Genomic DNA, 20,000 nt, shown 5'->3' with positions numbered 1-20,000 from the left:
CAAAATACACACACACAAACACACACACACACACACACACACACACACACACACACACACACACACACACACACACACACACACACACACACACACACACAGTTGCCTCTTCTGAAGGACTTACAGATGAGCTTCCTCCTCGTCATTTCGTTGCCCGGCTAACAACCTCTGTAATGACCCCCTTTGCAAACGTAAACAAATCTGCCTCTGCGATCTTTCCATGCAGCGCCTCGGAAAAGGCCAGCCGAGCCACGTCTAGCGCCAGTAGTCCATTCCCCGTTCTGACAGGAGCCCGCCAACAGGAACCGTGCGATTATTTTTCATCTCTTAAAAATGTCACCCAAATGTCACCAGTGGCGCAATCGCATCCACTTCCCAGAAATCGGCAGTGCAGGTCCGATGTTTACGTTAGCGGTTAAAAATGGAAGCAGGGGAAGAAAAGGGCTGAGAGAAAATTAATAACTTGCCATCTCATATTTATTGAAATAGTTCAAAGATGAAATTCCACGACCCGGAGAGTGAGGGCCGGGTCTCATGGTTTTTGCTGGATTGCTGTGGGGATTGAGGAATTCGTTAAAAAGTGTGTTTTTTTGTAGCGGGCCTGTCTGCGTTATAAGTGAGTGCAGATGTGTGTTTGGTTTTGAAAGCGACTTATCAACCTGAAGTGTGGTGGCTCTGTAGTGTCACAATGACAACGTGTTACGCTTTCAAACATCAATGTTGCAAGAGAGATAAAGAGAGAGAGAGAGAGATACAGACAGCAAGACTGGTGTGTGTTTCTGAGCAGCTGGAGTGAAGAACTTGAACTGCTCTCGTCTCATCTCTGCTTTCATAATCCAAAGCAAATATGTGCACTGAGCCGAGTTTCAGGATGCTGAGGTCATCATTTTTCATTAGACGCCGTAATGATGATGGATCCCAGAGCAGGACACCAGGGCTCGGACCTTTAGGGACCTTTAGCACCTCCTTCAGCTTTCCATGTTTTGCTCCTAATTTGTGTCTCTTTCAAAGCAGACCTGGTAGTGGTAACAATCGTGCAATCATGAGGTCAAATATAGTATTTACAGTGCATTACTTATAGTACATTAGTATTTAAGTACAACGTACATTTTAAAAAGAGATTAGTCGACTTTACTTAAAAAATGTGAGTAAAATTGTTTTAAAAACTGTCGCTGTAAGATGATTAAGTACACTGTACTTAAAATTGTTTGGTTCCACACAAATGCTTGTTGTCTCAACCCAAATTAATTAAGTTAACTTAATCGTTTTTACAAATTTAAGTGGATTGAACGTAAAACAATTAAGTTGTCCCCCCAAAAAACTTAAGGATTGAGTTGTTCCAACTCATTTTAAATAAGTAGTTTGAACAGGCCGAAATTTATTTATTTAATTGTTTGGGTAACACTTTATTTTGATGGTCCATTTGAGTATTAGTAGATTGTCTGCTTAATATCTGCTGATACTGCTCCTTGAACAGACATTTAACTGACTAAAAGAAAGTTTCCAAGTTCATGTCAGCTTACACTAACCCTAACCCCAACCTAACAATCTACTTATAATCTACTGTAGATGCAATGTAACTTAAATTCAACAAATGGACCATCAAAATAAAGTGTGACCCTTTTTTTTAACTCTTTATTTTCATTTTCATTGCAAAAACCTTCATACACACAGTACCGCCTAAATCCTTACAAGGAAGAGATGGACCATATATCAAAGTTCTGTTGGAAGTACTCACAGTGAATTTAGCTTACTACAAAAATGAGCTCAAAACCCTCCCTCCCACTCCACCCATCTAACATTGGTCTAAGTATTTATGGAATAAAAGGCCAACGCGAATAACATTCACAATCATAATATGAAACTGGCTGGGACAAAAATTAAAAATTGAAGCAATGTATACATAGACAATGAAACCAAAAGAGGCATTGTAAAATAATTATAAAAATAAACTCATTCATATGTTCAATCATTTTATTTTCGGCTTAGTTCTGATTAATTAGTTTTTATGATTAATCTGGGGTCTCCAAAGCGTAATGAACCGCCAACTTATCCAGCATGTGTTTTACGCAGCGGATGCCCTTCCAGCTACAACCCATAACTCGGAAACACCCATGCACACTCATTCACACACATACACTACAGCTAATTTAGCTTAACAATTCACCTTCACCACATGTCTTTGGACTGTGGGGGAAACCGGAGCACCTGGAGGAAACCCACGCGAACACGGGGAGAACATGCAAACTCCACACTGAAATGCCAACTGAGGTTTGAACCCGTGACCTTCTTTCTGTGAGGCGAACGTGCTCCTTAGATTGGTTGTCGATATGTTTTAGAATTGTGTTTTAATGTATGTTTTAAGGTATTAATCGGCCAGGCTTCATCTTATAGTTCAAATCTTATTACTGCTAAAATATCTGCCAGATATTTAAGGTCGTTGAACCAGAAAATGCTAATAGTTCCCACATCCAAATAAAAGAAAAAGGAGATGGAGCTTTCTCTGTAGTTGGCCCTAAAATGTGGAAAGGGCTACCTATGTCCATTAGAACAATTTCCAGCGAATCTTTGTTTTGAGGGAAACTTAAACTACACCTCTTAGTTAGAGCTTTTAAATTGGGAGAAAATTGATCCTATAGTTCCTATGTTTTGTCTTGTTTTTTTATCTTTGATGTTGTGTGGTATGCTGGATGTACTGTATGTTGATTTATTCTATTGTTTATCAAGTATGTCCAGCACAATGGTCAGCAACTGTTGTTTTATTGATATTTATAAGTAAATAAACTAAAACTAAAATAATTACATGCCTCCCCTTTAATGAATAATATTGTATTTGACAATTTATGTATTAAAACAACATGGTTTACCTTACAATGTGCAAAAATAACTAACAAAAGAACAAAAAACAAGACATTACCATAACAGTCATTGTGTAAGAACTGCAAATACCCTTTCCTTCATAATTAAGTCTTTATTTTTCACTTTCTGTAACTTTTCAACCTTTTTTGTCCCCTTGAAATCTCTCTCTCTCTTTCTCCCATCCTTTTGCTCCCCCCCCCCTCTGTATTTTCTTGGTTATCTTGGCTGTGGGTCTGGTTGGAGTAACTCCAGGCTGTTTCCCTAGAGGCGATAGACTTGCCTTCTATTTGACATCTTTATTGTGGAATGTCTCAAATACAAGTCTAAATGATGGCTCTGGGAACTAAGACAAGGCCGTAGAGGGCCATCAACAGCACTGAAGGGGCTCTCCTGTTCAAACCCTCCCTCCTTCTGCTCTTCTTGTTATGTCTTTCCCTCCGCTTCCAGTTTTCTGTCTCGGACTCGCTACATTTCTCTTTATTTCTTCCCCTTCTTTTCTGATCTGTCCTCTCTCCTGGATATAATCTGGTTCTGTCTGTCTTTGTCTCGGCCGTCTCTCCTCAACCTAGAAATAGACTGACACAGAAAAGAGATTTTTTTCTCTTTCTCTTTCCCTGTCCTTCTCTTTGTCTCTTTTCTGACTGACTTTAAAGAGCAGCATGCATGATTTTATCCCAAAAATATCTTATTTGCCATTTGTCCTTCAATGTAAACCCTCTGCAAAGTTTTAATTAAAAAAGTGCATGATAAATAAAGATATTGGGTCTCATTCACTAATAATTGCATGCGTTTTTTTTGTATATGAACTTCTCATAGAAACTTTTCATCCACCCTATAAGTGATGAATTATTTTTTATTTATGGTTCTTTATACATGCTCATATGATTATTGCATTTGTGTGGTATAAGTTGTTCTTAAGTTTTTACATTTCTAATCTCTAAAGTTTTTGATGAGTCATGATTTATTCATGAAAACGTTGGTTTAGTGAATGAGACCCATTGTCTCTCAAATGAAATTTGCTATACTTTCCATCTTTTGCTTGCTTCTGATTAACCTCAACAGGTTGTTGCTAAAGGGGATACAGCTGCGACTGGAAGTTAAAGAGAATTATTTATATTATTTATTAAATTATGGATTAATTGGGTTTTATTCACACTTATTCCTACCCCAACCCTAAACCTATCACTTAAAGTAATGTAAAAACAATGATTACAGCAGGTATTTCTCATATTATTTAATAAATTACCTATTGCATTTTATTAACGTCTACCCCAACCCTAAACCCAACCCTCACATTAATGTAAAAACAGTAATAATTCCAAGAATTTTGCTATTATTTATTAAAATGCTCATTATATTTCATTAGTGTCAACCCCAACCCTAACAGTATTGTAAAAACACTAATTATACCAAGTATTTTCATATTATTTATTAAATTACCCTTTATATTTTTATGAACATCTACCCCAACCCTAAACCCAACCCTCACAGTAATGTAAAAACGAATTATTCCAAATGTTTCTTATATTATTCATTAAATTACCCATAAAATTTTATTAACGTCTACTCCAACCTTAAACCTACCCCTTACAGTAATGAAAAAATGGTAATTATGCCAAAAATTCTGCATTTTATTTATTAAATTACCCATTATATTTTATTAACATCTACCCCAACCCTGACAGTAATGTAAGAACAGTAATTATACTGAATATCATTCACATTATTTAATAAATTGCTTATTATATTTTATTAAAGTCTACCCCAACCCTAAACACAACCCTCACAGTAATGTAAGAACAGTGATTTTACCATGATTTCTGCATATTAATTATTAAATTACCCATTACATTTTATTATCGTATACCCCTACCCTAAACCCAACCCTCACAGTAATGTAAAAACAGTAATAATTTTTTTAGTTATTTATTAAATTACCCATTATATTTTATTAACGTCAACCCCAACCCTTACCACGTCAACATGATCAAAGTAATAGATTTGCATAGCCCCGCCTTTTTCCAAAACTGAACACTCTGAAATGGCCATTTTGTTTGGATAGTTACAGAAAGACCAATAGGCCAGAATTAGATCAAAGTTGGCTTGATTCAAATGAACCATCAAAATTATTGCAAATGCCTCAATTAAATCCTAATTTGCTGCTTATTAATAGTTATTAAGGTGGTAGGGAAGATTAGAGATCTGGTATACGATCATGCAGAATATTTACATTATTTTAATAACAGGCAGGTAATAAGATATTAGTTAATTGGTACTTAAATTAAAGTGTTACCATTGACTCTTTAAGCAAATAAACCTGTTGTAGGACTCCAACACAATGTTATTACAGTTAAAATACCATGTGACCTACACTTTAATCTTTGTGTGAGAGGCTAAAAGAATGTTTCTTGTTCAATAGCATTTGTGGCGTAAAGTTTATTGCCAGTTAAAGTAATTTTAAGTTGTCCCTTCCTCACTCTATGCGTTTTGTTGGAGCTTATTAAACTCGCAACACTTCTTTGAGGTGTCGTCATATGGCGCTTGGTCATGTTTCCTCCTCATGCATTTCTCTCCTGTCTGCATAATGTCGATGTTTCTCATTCACACATCATCTTGTGTGTGTTTGTTTGCTCCTTCAAAACCTCATTCGTTCTCATTGGAGCTTTAACGTCATATGATGCGTTGTCAAGGCACCACTCATGTTTCTCAATGGCATCTGCGCGCATTATGGCAAGTTCAGAAGGAAGTGAAACCACTAGAACTATTGACCTTCTCCAAAGGTTAAATGAATCATGTTTATCATGACCTTTTCCTGTAATCTCTCTTTTTTTTGTTCTTCTGACATTCTCTTTCTATTTCATTTTCTCTGAGTATGTATTGCTTAACCTTTTCTCGTTCGCTTACATATAATTAATGATTTCTGTCAGGTAGATTTTGTTTGGATGAATGTGAAGGTGATGAATACTGATGTCATTTCCTTTAAATTTAATATACAAATGTAGTCATTTAGGAATTTTTTGTTTGGCGTAAAATAAAAAAAGTGCAATGTTATTTATATTCATTTTTGACAGCAATGTTTAACTTCAGATCAGTTACCAGATCACTCTTTGGTGGATGACAAATAAACGACCCTGACCACAAATAAAAACATTTGTCATTCTGACCAATGGTCAATTCCTGAAAAAAGAGAGGGAAAAAAGAAAGAATAAATTCTCTAAATTACAATATTATTATTTGAATTAAACTAGTATAAAAAAACTGTAATATACTGTAATATTTGCAATCAATACAATTTTGGAAGTGTAGAAATATTTTTAAGCTAAAATAAGTCGAGCTAACAGGATTGTTTGAGTAGACATTTATTAAATATGCCAAAAATATATTTTAAAAACATTACATTACATTAAGTTATTTTAATCAAGTTATCCAGCAAATATAATAATCTGGCCAAAAATGTTTATATATATATATATATATATATATATATATATATATATATATATATATATATATATATATATATATATATATATATATATATATATATATATACATACACAGACATTTATACATATATATAGGGGTCGTCAAGGCGGAATGTACTGCAAACTTATCCAGCACACGGAAATTCATAACTTTTTGATTTAGTGGCCAATTCATATGAATTCATATGATTTCATTTGTACAATTTACTACAATTTGCTTATCCCCCAATGACGGTTTGGTTTAGGGGCCACGCTACCTCTTTAAAATTGTACATTTTCAAATGACTGAACTTGCACAAATTTGCACGAATTAGCCACTAAACTGACAAAATACTTACGTTTTCTCGTCAGATCAGGCTGTAAATATCATATGGTCCTAAGTATTTAAACCCTTTGCTGCGACACTCATTGAAATGGTTATACATCCTCTTTTGAGTCCCATTGTGTTTGGTTATACTGACTGGACTTAAATAAACAAAGCATTATTTTTAATAGAGAAATTAAGTGAAAGCGATACCGTGTCTCAGTGGTTAGCACTGTCACCTCGCAGCAAGAAGGTTGCTGTTTCGAGTCCCGGAAGGACCAGTTGGTATTTCTGTGTGGAGTTTGCCTGTTGTGTTCATGTGGGTTTCCTCCAGGTGCTCAGGTTTCCCCACAGTCCAAAGACATGCGCTATAGGTGAATTGGGTAAGCTAAATTGTCCATATTGTATGATTGCAAGAGTGTATGGGTGTTTCCCAGTACTGTGTTGCGAATGGAAGGGCATTAGCCGCATAAATAGTAATAAGTAGTAACAGTAACTACTAAACAAAAATTAAATTAAGCTGCTTGGTTTTAGTTTTTACTATTAATGTGAATGATTTGATATATGGACTACAAATTCCAGTCATGCAACACACACACACCTGCTCCAAGTCTCCATTAATTACACTCCCACAGCAGAAGCTGCTCATGGACTGATTACTAGACTATTTATACAGCAAACAAACATACAGAAGTTATCGAGTCTTGTTATACTGAAGTGTGAACATTACGATGTGTTTTCCTTGCCTTGTCTTGCCGTGTTTTTGATCCTCACCTTGTTTGTTTGTTTATTACTGTCTGCTGCCTGCCTTTTTAACCATCTGCCTGTTTATTGACCACTACTCTGGATTGCCCATATACATCTGTTTGCTCCTGTGTTGACTGTTGCTTTTAATCCATATACTAGCAGATTTGTAGTCCGTTAGCGATCTGCACAGGCAGATTTTCTACTCACTGTTCTTGGGATTGTTTTCAGCTATTTTAATAAAAGTGTTCAGTTTTAAATCCATGTTTAAAACTTGAAGAGTGATAGCACGTGTTGAGTAAAAACTGTACGCTAAAAATGCATAAAACATTGAACATAAACCAACTAAGTTATCCCCAAAAAAACTCAAGAATTGTGTTGTTTCCTCTCATTTCACATAAGTAGTTTGAACGAGCAACAAAATTCATGCCTGCCTTTGTGATTTTTTGATTTTGCTATGCATAAACACACACGCTCACACACACTCTCAGAGCCTGTGTTCAAACAAACCCACTGAGCGCTAACCAAACCGCAAGCTCTTTGAAAGGGTACGGAAATCAGCGCTGCGGCTTGTCTTGTGTAGGAAGTCATTTCAGATCGCCACATGTTAACAAGTTGAAGCTTTAATTGATTTAAGATTGGCTAATGGGGGGCTGATTAAAGAGCCATTTACTGCAGTTCCTCTGTCTTTTTCATTTCCATTCTTATTTGTTTTCTCTCTCTGTACAGGCAGCTGGACTCAATGTGTTGATCATTTGGTCCTTTTTTTATGAATGCCTGCGCTGCTGCTGCTGTTTATTTATCTTTTGGCTGCTTTTCCACTCTCGCTCCAACATCAGAGTGGGAGGAGAAAGCCTGAGTAGTTGGAATTAAACAGCTTTAAACGTGAGCGTGTTTCTCTTCTGTTGTGTACGCTTCACTTGATTTTAGTTCAGTTCAAATCAGGTCACTCTTCTGTTCACTTTTGCTTCAGTTCAGTTTACTTGACTGTGCTTCACTTTTGTTCTGTTCTCTTCACTCAAGTTTCATTTGATTTTTGAAGTTCACTTCTCTTTTGTTTTGTCTTGTTCTGTTTTGTTTGTTTCGGTTGGCTTTGCTTTTGTTGATGTCGCTACATTTCTGTTCACTTAGAGTTCATTTCACTTCACTTCCTTCTTTTCACTTTGAGTTCATTTCACTTCTTTCTGTTCACTTTGATTTCATTTCACTTCTGTTCACTCAGTTCATTTAATTTCTGATCACTTTGAGTTAATTTCACTTCACTTCCTTCTGTTCACGTTGAATTAATTTCTGTTCTGTTCACTTTGAGTTCATTTCACTTCTCATCTGTTCACTTTGGGTTCATTTCACTTCTGTTCACTTTGAGTTCATTTCACTTCTGTTCACTTTGAGTTCATTTCACTTCTGTTCACTTTGAGTTCATTTCACTTCTGTTCACTTTGAGTTCATTTCACTTCTGTTCACTTTGAGTTCATTTCACTTCTGTTTTGTTCACTCTGAGTTCATTTCACTTCTGTTCACTTTGAGTTCATTTCACTTCTGTTTTGTTCACTCTGAGTTCATTTCACTTCTGTTCACTTTGAGTTTTGTTCTGTTTACTTTTTTACATTTCTGTTTTATTCCCTTTGAGTTGATTCAACCTTTGTTCTGTCAACATTTTTGCACTTCTGTTCACTTTGAGTTCGTTTCACTTCTGTCCTGTACACTTTTCTGTTCATTCCACTGTGGCTACTTATGATGAATAAAGGGACTAAGCCGAAAGAAAATGAATGAATGAATGAACAAAATACTGTCCTTCAGTTTTAATCTAAATTAATTTAATCCTCTTCAATTTCCACTCTCTTTTTTCTATTTACTTTGCTTTGATTGTTTATTTCACTTTGCTTCTCTGTTTACATCAGCTGAGTTGAATTCACTTCGCTCCCTGTTTCATTTCTGTCCCATTTTGAGTAGCTCATTTTATTTCTCATGACTCCTGTTTTGTTTAACTCTCTCCTCTTACCCTTTGATTGTTGTTTCTCTTCGGTCTCTCTCAATGGCCTTCTCCCTCATCTACTCTCTCCTTCTCCCTGTTGTATCATGTCATCTCAGATCTCCTCCAAATTAAAGTTTACACAAGAGCAATCAAACAAAACAAAAGCATTCTAGTTCAAACTCGCAGGCCCGGGATTGCCAGCGCTCTTGTTTAACATTTTGGCAGAGAGGGCCTTAATTGAGAGATGACAGCTGAAATGTTATTTTTCTCCCTTCTTTTAAAGTGAGAGCGTGCTGTCACACTGATGATATCTGTTTCCATTCCTACATTAAAACAGGCGCACAACACGCTCGCAACTAAATATTCGCTCAGCCGGGAAGTCCAAATCCTCTTATCAAATATTACGCTCGTCCGCAACCTGACAAGCCACTACAACTAGATTGTTGCATGAGATACGGAGATAAAAGCTTGTTATTGGGTGGTCATATGTGACGTATCGTTGCATTTTTTCTCAAAAGAAGAAAGAGAGATGTTTCAGAGTTTCAGGGAGTGAAGAAAAATAGTATAATTTATATACACTCTCAGAAATAATGGTACAAGAGCTGTCACCGGGGTGGTACTTTTTCATTTGTATTTAAATGTTGTGGTACGGTACAGTACAGGTCGGTACGGGTCACCTTTATCAGGCTTGCGTTTCCACTGCCGAAAGGGTACTAATGGTATGACAGAAAGTTTTAGTCAACGTCATTCTCGCTTGATGAAATGTCAGAGTAAAACTGTACACATATCAAATGGGTAGCACTTCTCACAAACAGATACTTTAAAAACTTAAAACCTTGTGTATTATAAATTAAAATAGCCTACGGTAATTCTGCACTTATGTGAAATGAATAAATAAATGCAACATCTATAAACACATACAGATGCTTACAGTCTCCAATATGTTACCAATTACAGAAAAACTACACACAGCATACTTTTAGTCCTTATTTGGGTTCAAAAACAACACAAAATATAGCCCACAGTCAGTGCAAACTTCTCATCTGTATCTTTAATATTCACCAGCACATGTAATCTCTGTTAGAAAGTAATTTCGAGTTCATAATAGCCCAAAAGGTGATGATAATAGTTAACCACAGCAGTTTGTTCATCTTTCAGGTTGCTGAAAGAATCATTTGCTCCTTTGCTTTTTTCTGGAGTCTCCTTTGTTTTTTTTCGCGTTTCACTTTCGCGTTTCTGAAAGAATCGGATGTCAGAAGCACTTCAATAATAATGGCCACGTAATTATCATCAGCTCAAGAAGTTTGTTATTTCAAAAATAGATGCGCACAAGATCTCTCTCGAGAAAGTGAAACCGCTCGCGCTTTAGACAGACTCTTAAACAACAACAGGGCAGAAGGGAGATTCTGCTCTTCTTCTTGGCTTTGTGACTGTTCATCAAGAAGACAACAAGGTTTGTTTAAGCTCAGGTCAACCATGGCTCGTTAGTATATGTATGTATTATTACAGTGTAATGTTTCAGCTGCGTATTTAAAAATGGTGCTTCCTTTGTTTTTATTCTCCTGGCTTGTGCACAAGCTAGTGATGCTTCTCTGTAAACCAATAGCATTCAGCTGTGCGTCTTGCTCCATGTTTTGGTACCCTTTTGTTGTGCTAGGTAGCCTTTCTAAAGGGTACCCAAAAGGTTGTGCGGTACGGTTCGCCTTTTGGTAACTTTTGACAGTGGAAACGGCCATAAAAAGCGTACCGAACCGTACCACTCAGTGGCCAAAAGGGTCCATATTGGTACCTTAAAGCTTTATATTAGTTTATTGAAATTTCAAGAGGTACACTTTTGTACATTTTAGGCATTAAAATGTCCACTTGAGGTATTAATAAGCACCTTTTAGCTACAAAATGTGTACCTTTTGAAAAGGCACCACTCCAGTGACAGCTCTCGTACCAGGCACACAACATCATATGATGTTAATCTTTAGTTCTATTTTGGTTGCGACCAAAATCGAATGTCATTGTCACATCCCTTCCTGCTCACCCAATCAACATTCTCCCTCACATACCACCTCCATCCTATCCCGTGAACCTTTACCAGACTTCTAACGACTTGCATCTGTTCCCCATTACCTATGGACACTATAAAGACCCACCTTCTCGGTTTACTCGTTGACCGATATTGAAGTCAGATGGTTGTCTTCACCTTTGCTCCTTCTTCTTCTTCTCACCTTCTTCCATGGATGTTCCTTATGCGTCTTCGAGTCCTTCATACTGATCAAGGGAAGTGATTATTCTTGTCTGATGTTTACTAGAAGATCTGCTATCACTCTGATGAACTGTGTGCTTGTAAACTCACCTACGGATGATCTTTATCTGCTTACTGATCCTTCTCACCGATCTAGTGGAAAGCCTACACTTGTGTGTTGTTTACCAGAAGATTCACCACCAACCTGATGAACTGTGTATCTGAGTATTCACCTGCAGTGGTTAATGAGAGCGAACACCTTGTGAGATCGAATGCTTACACTTGAGGTGTGTTTATTCCGTAAACCCACTACCTACTAGATGAACTGTAAATCTGTATGCTCTCTCACTGTGTGTACAGCGAGCAAACTTCTAGTGAGATCTAATGCCACACTATTGATACTTACATTGCTGTGTATGAACATTACAACAGCATATACATCAACCCTTTGAACTCCCATTGTGATTAGTGACTTTGATTTTAATAAAACTTGTGAAAAGGTAACCTCCTCTGTCTTCCTTGTCTACCAGCGTGACAGTCATTTTGCTGTCTAATACTGACGTCAGCTAACATCGAATACCGACGTCATCTGGCATTGATATTTGGTTGGTTTTAGGTTGTGGCATTAACTAACTAAAATTCCTTTTTTTTTTTTTTACGTCACAGCATGACATCCATACAAAATCAAAGTCTAACATCACTTGACATTGATCTTAAGTGAAATTTGGGAAATTTTGTCATCAATCTAACCTTCAACATAGCAAAGCAACATCATTTTGACGTCAAACACTGACACGTACTCATAAGAAATGATAACTAAAATCCAACATCAGCTTAACATCATAATTTCATAATAATTCATTTTGATTTCGGACTCTGACCTCAATCTGACGTTGGGTTTTGTCGTCTACCTTATTCTTATACAACCAACATTTTAAGTTCAACGTTAATTTTACATCTGTGTGACATCCGGTGCCTGCTGGGAAAGACTAATAATTAGGCTTATGCTAACTTGATTTCTGGTTTAGCAGCAGAAGAAAGAGAGATGTTTCAGTGTTTTAGGGAGTAAAGAAAAAACTGTAAACAGAAAGTGGAAAGAAAGAGGTGACAACCAAATTGATAGCAACATGCCTTTTTTTTTAGTAGCACCACAAAGTTTAATTAATTCAGTAAACACTTGTAAACGACGATGGCAAATTACTTACAATGTGCTGCGGGGTGAAATGCAACTACAAAAAGCGTGTGTATTTACAGTGTTACATGGCAACACTTTCCCGGAGGAACATTTTATTGCTCAGAGTTTGCTCTTTAATAGTTTTGGAGACATAATGGAGCTGTTTGCTATGTTTCATTTATCTTTTTTTCTTCTCATTTGTGTGTCAGCCTATTTTTTTCTGATTGAATCTTGTTTAGAACGTAGCATAAGCCACTTGTAAAACAATGAATGTTGTACACAGGATCAAATATTCATTAAATCAGGTGTGGAATAGAAACACACAGATTTCTTCCACTATCATAAGTGAATTATCATCATTAAACATGCTGAAAGTGACTGTCCATTGTTTGTAGATAGAGATTTGGGCGTCTGTTTCTACACTTTGTCATGTTTTTGTGTGTGTTTTGTTTTTGATAAGCTGCTTTGAAACAATCTACATTGCAAAAGCGCTAAATAAACATGAATTGAATTGAATTGAAAGGATAAAGATAGCTAGATAGTTTGTGTGTGTTTACTGCCCTGTCTGTTTGGAGTGTGTTGAGAGGCAGCAACTTTTACAAGCTCTTTATTTGTGTGTGTGAAGACCTTTACAGCCATTAGCGCCCAAGCGTTGTGGTACAAAATCACACTTCACTATCATCTGTTTAGCATGTAAGTTTTTTAGACTTCATTAATGCCTTCTCTATATGAATGCATTAGCTGAAATACATGTGCAAATGCAGGACATGCAAACACATAAACTCATCCTCAACATGCAAACACAACCACTTTTTTCAGTTTAATTTGGTCACAGTGGTTTATTATGTGGCTCCTGGCTTTACCTTGCGACATGACTCTTATTTTAGCATCCGCAGAGGCGTCTCGTTAACACCGTTCGGGACAGCAAGGCCTTAACTGTCCTATTAACTACTGTACGCTTCAAGAGAGGGGGTCTTTATGCCTTCATCCACAGAGGCATCCCTGTCTGTCCTTGGATCCAAAGCTTTTTTTAACTGCACTGTAGAGTTTAAAAGCCTGAGAGTGCTACTAAAAAGTGTTGATATATATATATATATATATATATATATATATATATATATATATATATATATATATGTGTGTGTGTGTGTGTGTGTGTGTTAATAACAATAATAGTAATAATAATATGAATTATAATAGTGGTAAAAATAAAATAATAATAATAATAATAATAATAATAATAATAATAATAATAATAATAATAATAATAATTATTATTATTATTATTATATAAATAGTAATATTAATAACCACATAGAATATTATAAATAATATTAATAATAGTAATAATATAAATAATAATAATAATAATAATAATAATGATATTAAAAGTAACAATATAAATATAAATATTAATTATAATAATAGTAATCATAATAATAATATAACTAATAATAATAATAATAAGCATTATAATAATAATAACAATGATAATAATATAATAATAATAATAATAAAATAATAATATAAATGATAAAAATAATAATAATATAAATAATAATAGTAATAATAATAATAATAATTATTATTATTATTATTATATAAATAAATAATAATAATATTATATAAATAATAATAATAATAATAATAATAATAATATGAAAATTATTTAATGATAAAAATAATATAAATAATAATAATGTAAATAATAATAATATTATAAAAAATTTAAATATGAATAATAATAATAATATAACAACAACAACAACAACAACAACAATAATAATAATAATAAATAATCCATCCATCCATCCATGCATCCATCCATCCATCCATCTTACTTCATGCACTTGTATTGTATTCTCATTAGTTGCATTGAGCCAGTATGTACTCCCTATACTAGTTACCCCATTTCTACCTTGCACTTTATCTCCTAAGGATTTTCATAGAGATACACATATTTGTATACATTTGTATTATTCATACACTTGTTAGGTGCACTTTTGGTCAAATGCTTACTGCATTTCAATAAATATCACTGCATTATTTTACACAATGACTTTAAAGTAGAATCGCATCGAAATTAAAATCTTAATAACTTAATATTTTAAGTTGATCCAATGGTTTAGTTTTACAATGTACAGGACATAAACATCTTGTATGGCCTGAGGGAGACTAAATGAAATACAAATTACAATTTTAGGCGAACCATCCCCTTAAGTCAGAGGTGTCAAACTCAGTTCCAAAAGGGCCGTAGCTCTGCACAGTTTAGTTCCAACCCTAATTTAACACACCTGATCAAACTAATTGAGTCCTTCAGGCTTGTTTGAAACCTACAGGTAAGTGTGTTGGAGCAGGGTTGGAACTAAACTGTGCAGGGTTTCGGCTCTCCAGGAATTGAGTTTGACACCCCTGCCTTAAGTCATAAATATCCTACAAGAATGGCGTGCCACATAGCAGAAAAAACAAAAGAAACAAAAAAATACAGCAATTGACATGAAGAGTGTCGATACAGCGAGACATTGAGACATAATAGCACCCCTGAGAGGGAATTATGGGCTGCTGAATCCGTCACCATGCAAAGGCCACATAAAACTCACTCATGTGTGTAACTGGTCTCCAGTGTCACGCTGTTACTCAAACCAGCTTACCCACAATGGCGTTTATAGAGCTGTCAAATACCCAGCAATGGGCAAACATGCATACAGACCGGACAGCAGGTTTATTTGCAGGATACTTTCATCCAGTCGTGCGTTTTAAACAATTTAGCCAATGCTACCGAGGCTTTGGATGACTGATATTCTTTTAGTGTTCTTGAGGTTTTTGTTTTTCCATGCTGTTTTATTTGATGTGTTTGAAAAGCGAAACATCAAACTATTCATTTAATCGACATTCTTCAGTAAGGAAGTGAACTCTGGGTAAACAAACATGCTTGCAAATACCTGAGCTGAAGTGGCCTTGGTATACGCAGAGGGGTTTTGGCCAGATCTTTGTGCTTGGTTGACTGTGTTTGTGTGTTTTGTGCTGACCGTCTGCGCTTGTGTCTCTCTAGACGTAGACGAATGTCTGGACAACAACGGCGGATGTCAGCAGATCTGCGTCAACACTATGGGCAGTTATGAGTGCCAGTGTAAAGACGGGTTCTTCCTGAGCGACAACCAGCACACCTGTATCCATCGCTCCGACGGTGAGTCTATCTATCTCTATCTATCTATCTATCTATCTATCTATCTATCTATCTATCTATCTATCTATCTATCTATCTATCTATCTATCTATCTATCTATCTGTCTGTCTGTCTGTCTGTCTGTCTGTCTGTCTGTCTGTCTGTCTGTCTGTCTGTCTGTCTGTCTGTCTGTCTGTCTGTCTGTCTGTCTGTCTGTCTGTCTGTCTGTCTATCTATCTATCTATCGTTCTATCTATCTATCTATCTATCTATCTATCTATCTATCTATCTATCTATCTATCTATCTATCTATCTATCTATCTATCTATCTATCTATCTATCTATCTATCTATCTATCTATCTATCTATCTATCTATCTATCCATCTCTGTCTGTCTGTCTGTCTGTCTGTCTGTCTGTCTGTCTGTCTGTCTGTCTGTCTGTCTGTCTGTCTATCTATCTATCTATCTATCTATCTATCTATCTATCTATCTATCTATCGTTCTATTATTGTATCTACAGCATCTACCAATCCCAAAACAAAAAAATGTATATTCTATTCTATTCTATTCTATTCTATTCTATTCTATTCTATTCTATTCTATTCTATTCTATTCTATTCTATTCTATTCTATTCTATTCGACTGCAAGTAAGGCATAAATAAACACTAAAGTTAAAACAGTTACACAAAAATAAAACTAGATATTTATAAATTACATCAACATTATTCAAATGTTAGAGAGGCGAATCTTGAATAACACAATTAAATTTTGAGTTTAGTAATTTGGAACTAATTTATAGACACTTTAAGCTGCAAAAAAGGCATAAATACATAAAAAAAATTTCTTATGTGTTTAAGTTTTGTTTATCTTACTATAGGTGTAACATTATGCATTTTGAATTGTGCCATTATATTATATTATAATATTATATTATATTATATTATATTATATTATATTATATTATATTATATTATATTATATTATATTATATTATATTATATTATATTATATTAACAATATTATACTTATTATTTTATATTATATTATATTAAATTATAGTATATTATTTTATATTATAATATATTATATTATATTATATTATATTATATTATATTATATTATATTATATTATATTATATTATATTATATTATATTATATTATATTATATTATATTAAGTTGAAATTATTCCTGATTCAAGCAACAAGTTAAAGCATACACAAATACTACATTTATTTATATGATATAACAATATTTCTAGACCATATGTGCCAAATCATTTGATAACATTAAACATCAATCATTGTCATTTGGCCAGCTCTATTATTGTTACTAACATTAGTCAAATCTTATAATGTCCCATGAAATTTTTTTTATGCATCAAATGCACTCAATCATCATTCAGAATAGTAGATCCGGCATCATTTCTCATCTGTACTTGTCTGACGGTTGTAGCCCAGCATAGAGCTAAGGGTCAGAGGTGGAAGTTGAAGTCTTGGGTGCCAGGCATCCAGCGGGCATGTCTGTTTGTGTGTGTGGATGTTGCATGCAGGTCAAATGCCTGCTAGAGCCAGTAGTGTTGTGTATGTGTAGATCATGCGACCCTCTTGTGCTTTCTCATTCCGCCTGTCAGAATTAACTAATGATGCCTGTCCACGTCGAGGCGGGCAGATGCCCACACACTCCGCAGATCTGTGCGGTTGGCACACTCGCGCTCATGAATGAGTGTGGGCTGCTTCGTAATCGCATCTTTGATGTCCTTCACAATCACGTGTGGAATGTGGAGAGGAGAGTTCTTCCCCCTCCTCTGAACCCTCGCCTGCTCTTAAAAGCCTTGTTCACTGCTTTATACGTTTAGATTTGTAGCGGTTTTATTTGTTGACGTTGTTTCTGTTGTACTGTCTATGGTTGGGTTGTTTTATCTTTAATTTTAATAGTTTTTGTTTTGTGTTTGGCTTGTTGTGTTGGTTATTTTGTCTGACGATCTTCTGTGGTCTTATTGTGTTTATTTGTTTGTTTGTTTGTTTGTTTGTTTTGTTTTGTCTTTGGTCGGTCTGTTTATAAATATGAATGAAAGGAATCATTGCATGCAGCATCTATCTATCTATCTATCTATCTATCTATCTATCTATCTATCTATCTATCTATCTATCTATCTATCTATCTATCTATCTGTCTGTCTGTCTGTCTGTCTGTCTGTCTGTCTGTCTGTCTGTCTGTCTGTCTGTCTGTCTGTCTGTCTGTCTTTCTGCCTGCCTGCCTGCCTGCCTGCCTGTCTGTCTGTCTGTCTGTCTGTCTGTCTGTCCGTCCGTCTCTCCATCCATCCATCCATCCATCCATCCATCCATCCATCCATCCATCCATCCATCCATCCATCCATCCATCCTTCTATCTATCTATCTATCTATCTATCTATCTATCTATCTATCTATCTATCTATCTATCTATCTATCTATCTATCTATCTATCTATCTATCTATCTATCTGTCTATCTGTCTGTCTGTCTGTCTGTCTGTCTGTCTGTCTGTCTGTCTGTCTGTCTTTCTGCCTGCCTGCCTGCCTGCCTGCCTGTCTGTCTGTCTGTCTGTCTGTCTGTCTGTCCGTCCGTCTCTTCATCCATCCATCCATCCATCCATCCATCCATCCATCCATCCATCCATCCATCCATCCATCCATCCATCCATCCATCCATCCATCCTTCTATCTATCTATCTATCTATCTATCTATCTATCTATCTGTCTGTCTGTCTGTCTGTCTGTCTGTCTGTCTGTCTGTCTGTCTGTCTGTCTGTCTGTCTGTCTGTCTGTCTGTCTGTCTGTCTGTCTGTCTGTCTGTCTGTCCGTCCGTCCGTCCGTCCGTCCGTCCGTCCGTCCGTCCGTCCGTCCGTCCGTCCGTCCATCCATCCATCCATCCATCCATCCATCCATCCATCCATCCATCCATCGTATGTTCTATCATTCCATATTTTTATAATTCTATCCTTCTATCCATCCATCATTCTGTCTATCACTCTGATGTTCTGCTCTTTGTTCTATACGTTATCATTCTCTCATTTACTCTGTTCATCATTCTATCTCATTTTCTATCTTTCTATAGTTTTTAGTATTTTTTGCTGTTGTTCTATTCATCATTTGTTCTGTTGTCCATTTTATTCTCTTTCTATAGTTCTTTGTCATTTCTTCTATCATCTTCTTTCGTTTTACCTCTTTCTGTAGTTCTTGTCAGTCTTGCTGTCGTTCTATCTGTTCTTTCTTCTGTCATTCTGTCTATCATTTGTTCAGGTTTTTGTTCTATATCTCACTGTTTTTTCATTCTTTCTTTCTGTCTACCTTCCTCTGTTCTATTTATTGTTTGACCAGTTATTCTATTCTTTAGTTCTGCTCGCCATGCTTTCCTATCTATCTATCTATCTATCTATCTATCTATCTATCTATCTATCTATCTATCTATCTATCTATCTATCTATCTATCTATCTATCTATCTATCTATCTATCTATCTATCTATCTATCTATCTATCTATCTATCTATCTATCTATCTATCTATCTATCTATCTATCTATCTATCCTATTCTGTCTGACATTCTTGTCTTTTTTCTGTTGTTATATCCAATGTACCATTTGCTCTGTCATTATTTTTCATTCCATCAAGCTCTGAATCTGGTGTACTGTCCATCCCTTCTATCTAATTCTATCCATGATTCTATATATCATTATATTAAACATTTTAACTGGATTTGTATGTCATTCAGCCAATCTCCAATGGAGAAGATAGTCGAGGGAGGAGAATGATAGAGCCATTCAGGAGCTAGAGTGAAACAAATTTAGGATCAGGGAAACAGAAATGCTCCGTATTTGCTTTTTTGGGGAGCCCATAGCTCTTTTTGGTGAACCTTTGCTCCTGCATGTAGTATTTTTAGTTCAAAAGCATAACTTGGGTAAATGCTCTAGTAGCGTGTATGTTTTTATGTGAGTGCGTGGTGCATTTGTGTACTTATCTGTAAACAAGCTAAAGGGTTGTTTTTGTGGATAGTTAACTGATGTGCTGTGGCAGTC

The 20,000-nt window shown here is 35.5% G+C and overlaps 1 protein-coding gene across 3 annotated transcripts in view; it reads left to right on the top strand.

Annotated features, from left to right (window-relative positions):
• Positions 1-20,000, top strand: part of scube1 (signal peptide, CUB domain, EGF-like 1) — a 100,929-nt gene that overhangs the window by 16,879 nt on the left and 64,050 nt on the right. For all 3 annotated transcript variants that reach the window (XR_015942100.1, NM_001260500.2, NM_001328599.1), the window contains 1 exon segment: positions 15,830-15,964. Coding sequence is in view for 2 of the 3 variants with exons in the window: in NM_001260500.2 (NP_001247429.2) it covers positions 15,830-15,964 (135 nt within the window). In the remaining variant the exon portion in view is untranslated.

The sequence above is a fragment of the Danio rerio genome, chromosome 4 (genome assembly GCF_052040795.2).
Source record: "Danio rerio strain M-AB ecotype USA chromosome 4, GRCz13ab, whole genome shotgun sequence".
NCBI lineage: Eukaryota > Metazoa > Chordata > Actinopteri > Cypriniformes > Danionidae > Danio > Danio rerio.
Note: the sequence above shows the minus strand (reverse complement) of the source record. Positions and strands in the feature narration are given on the sequence as shown.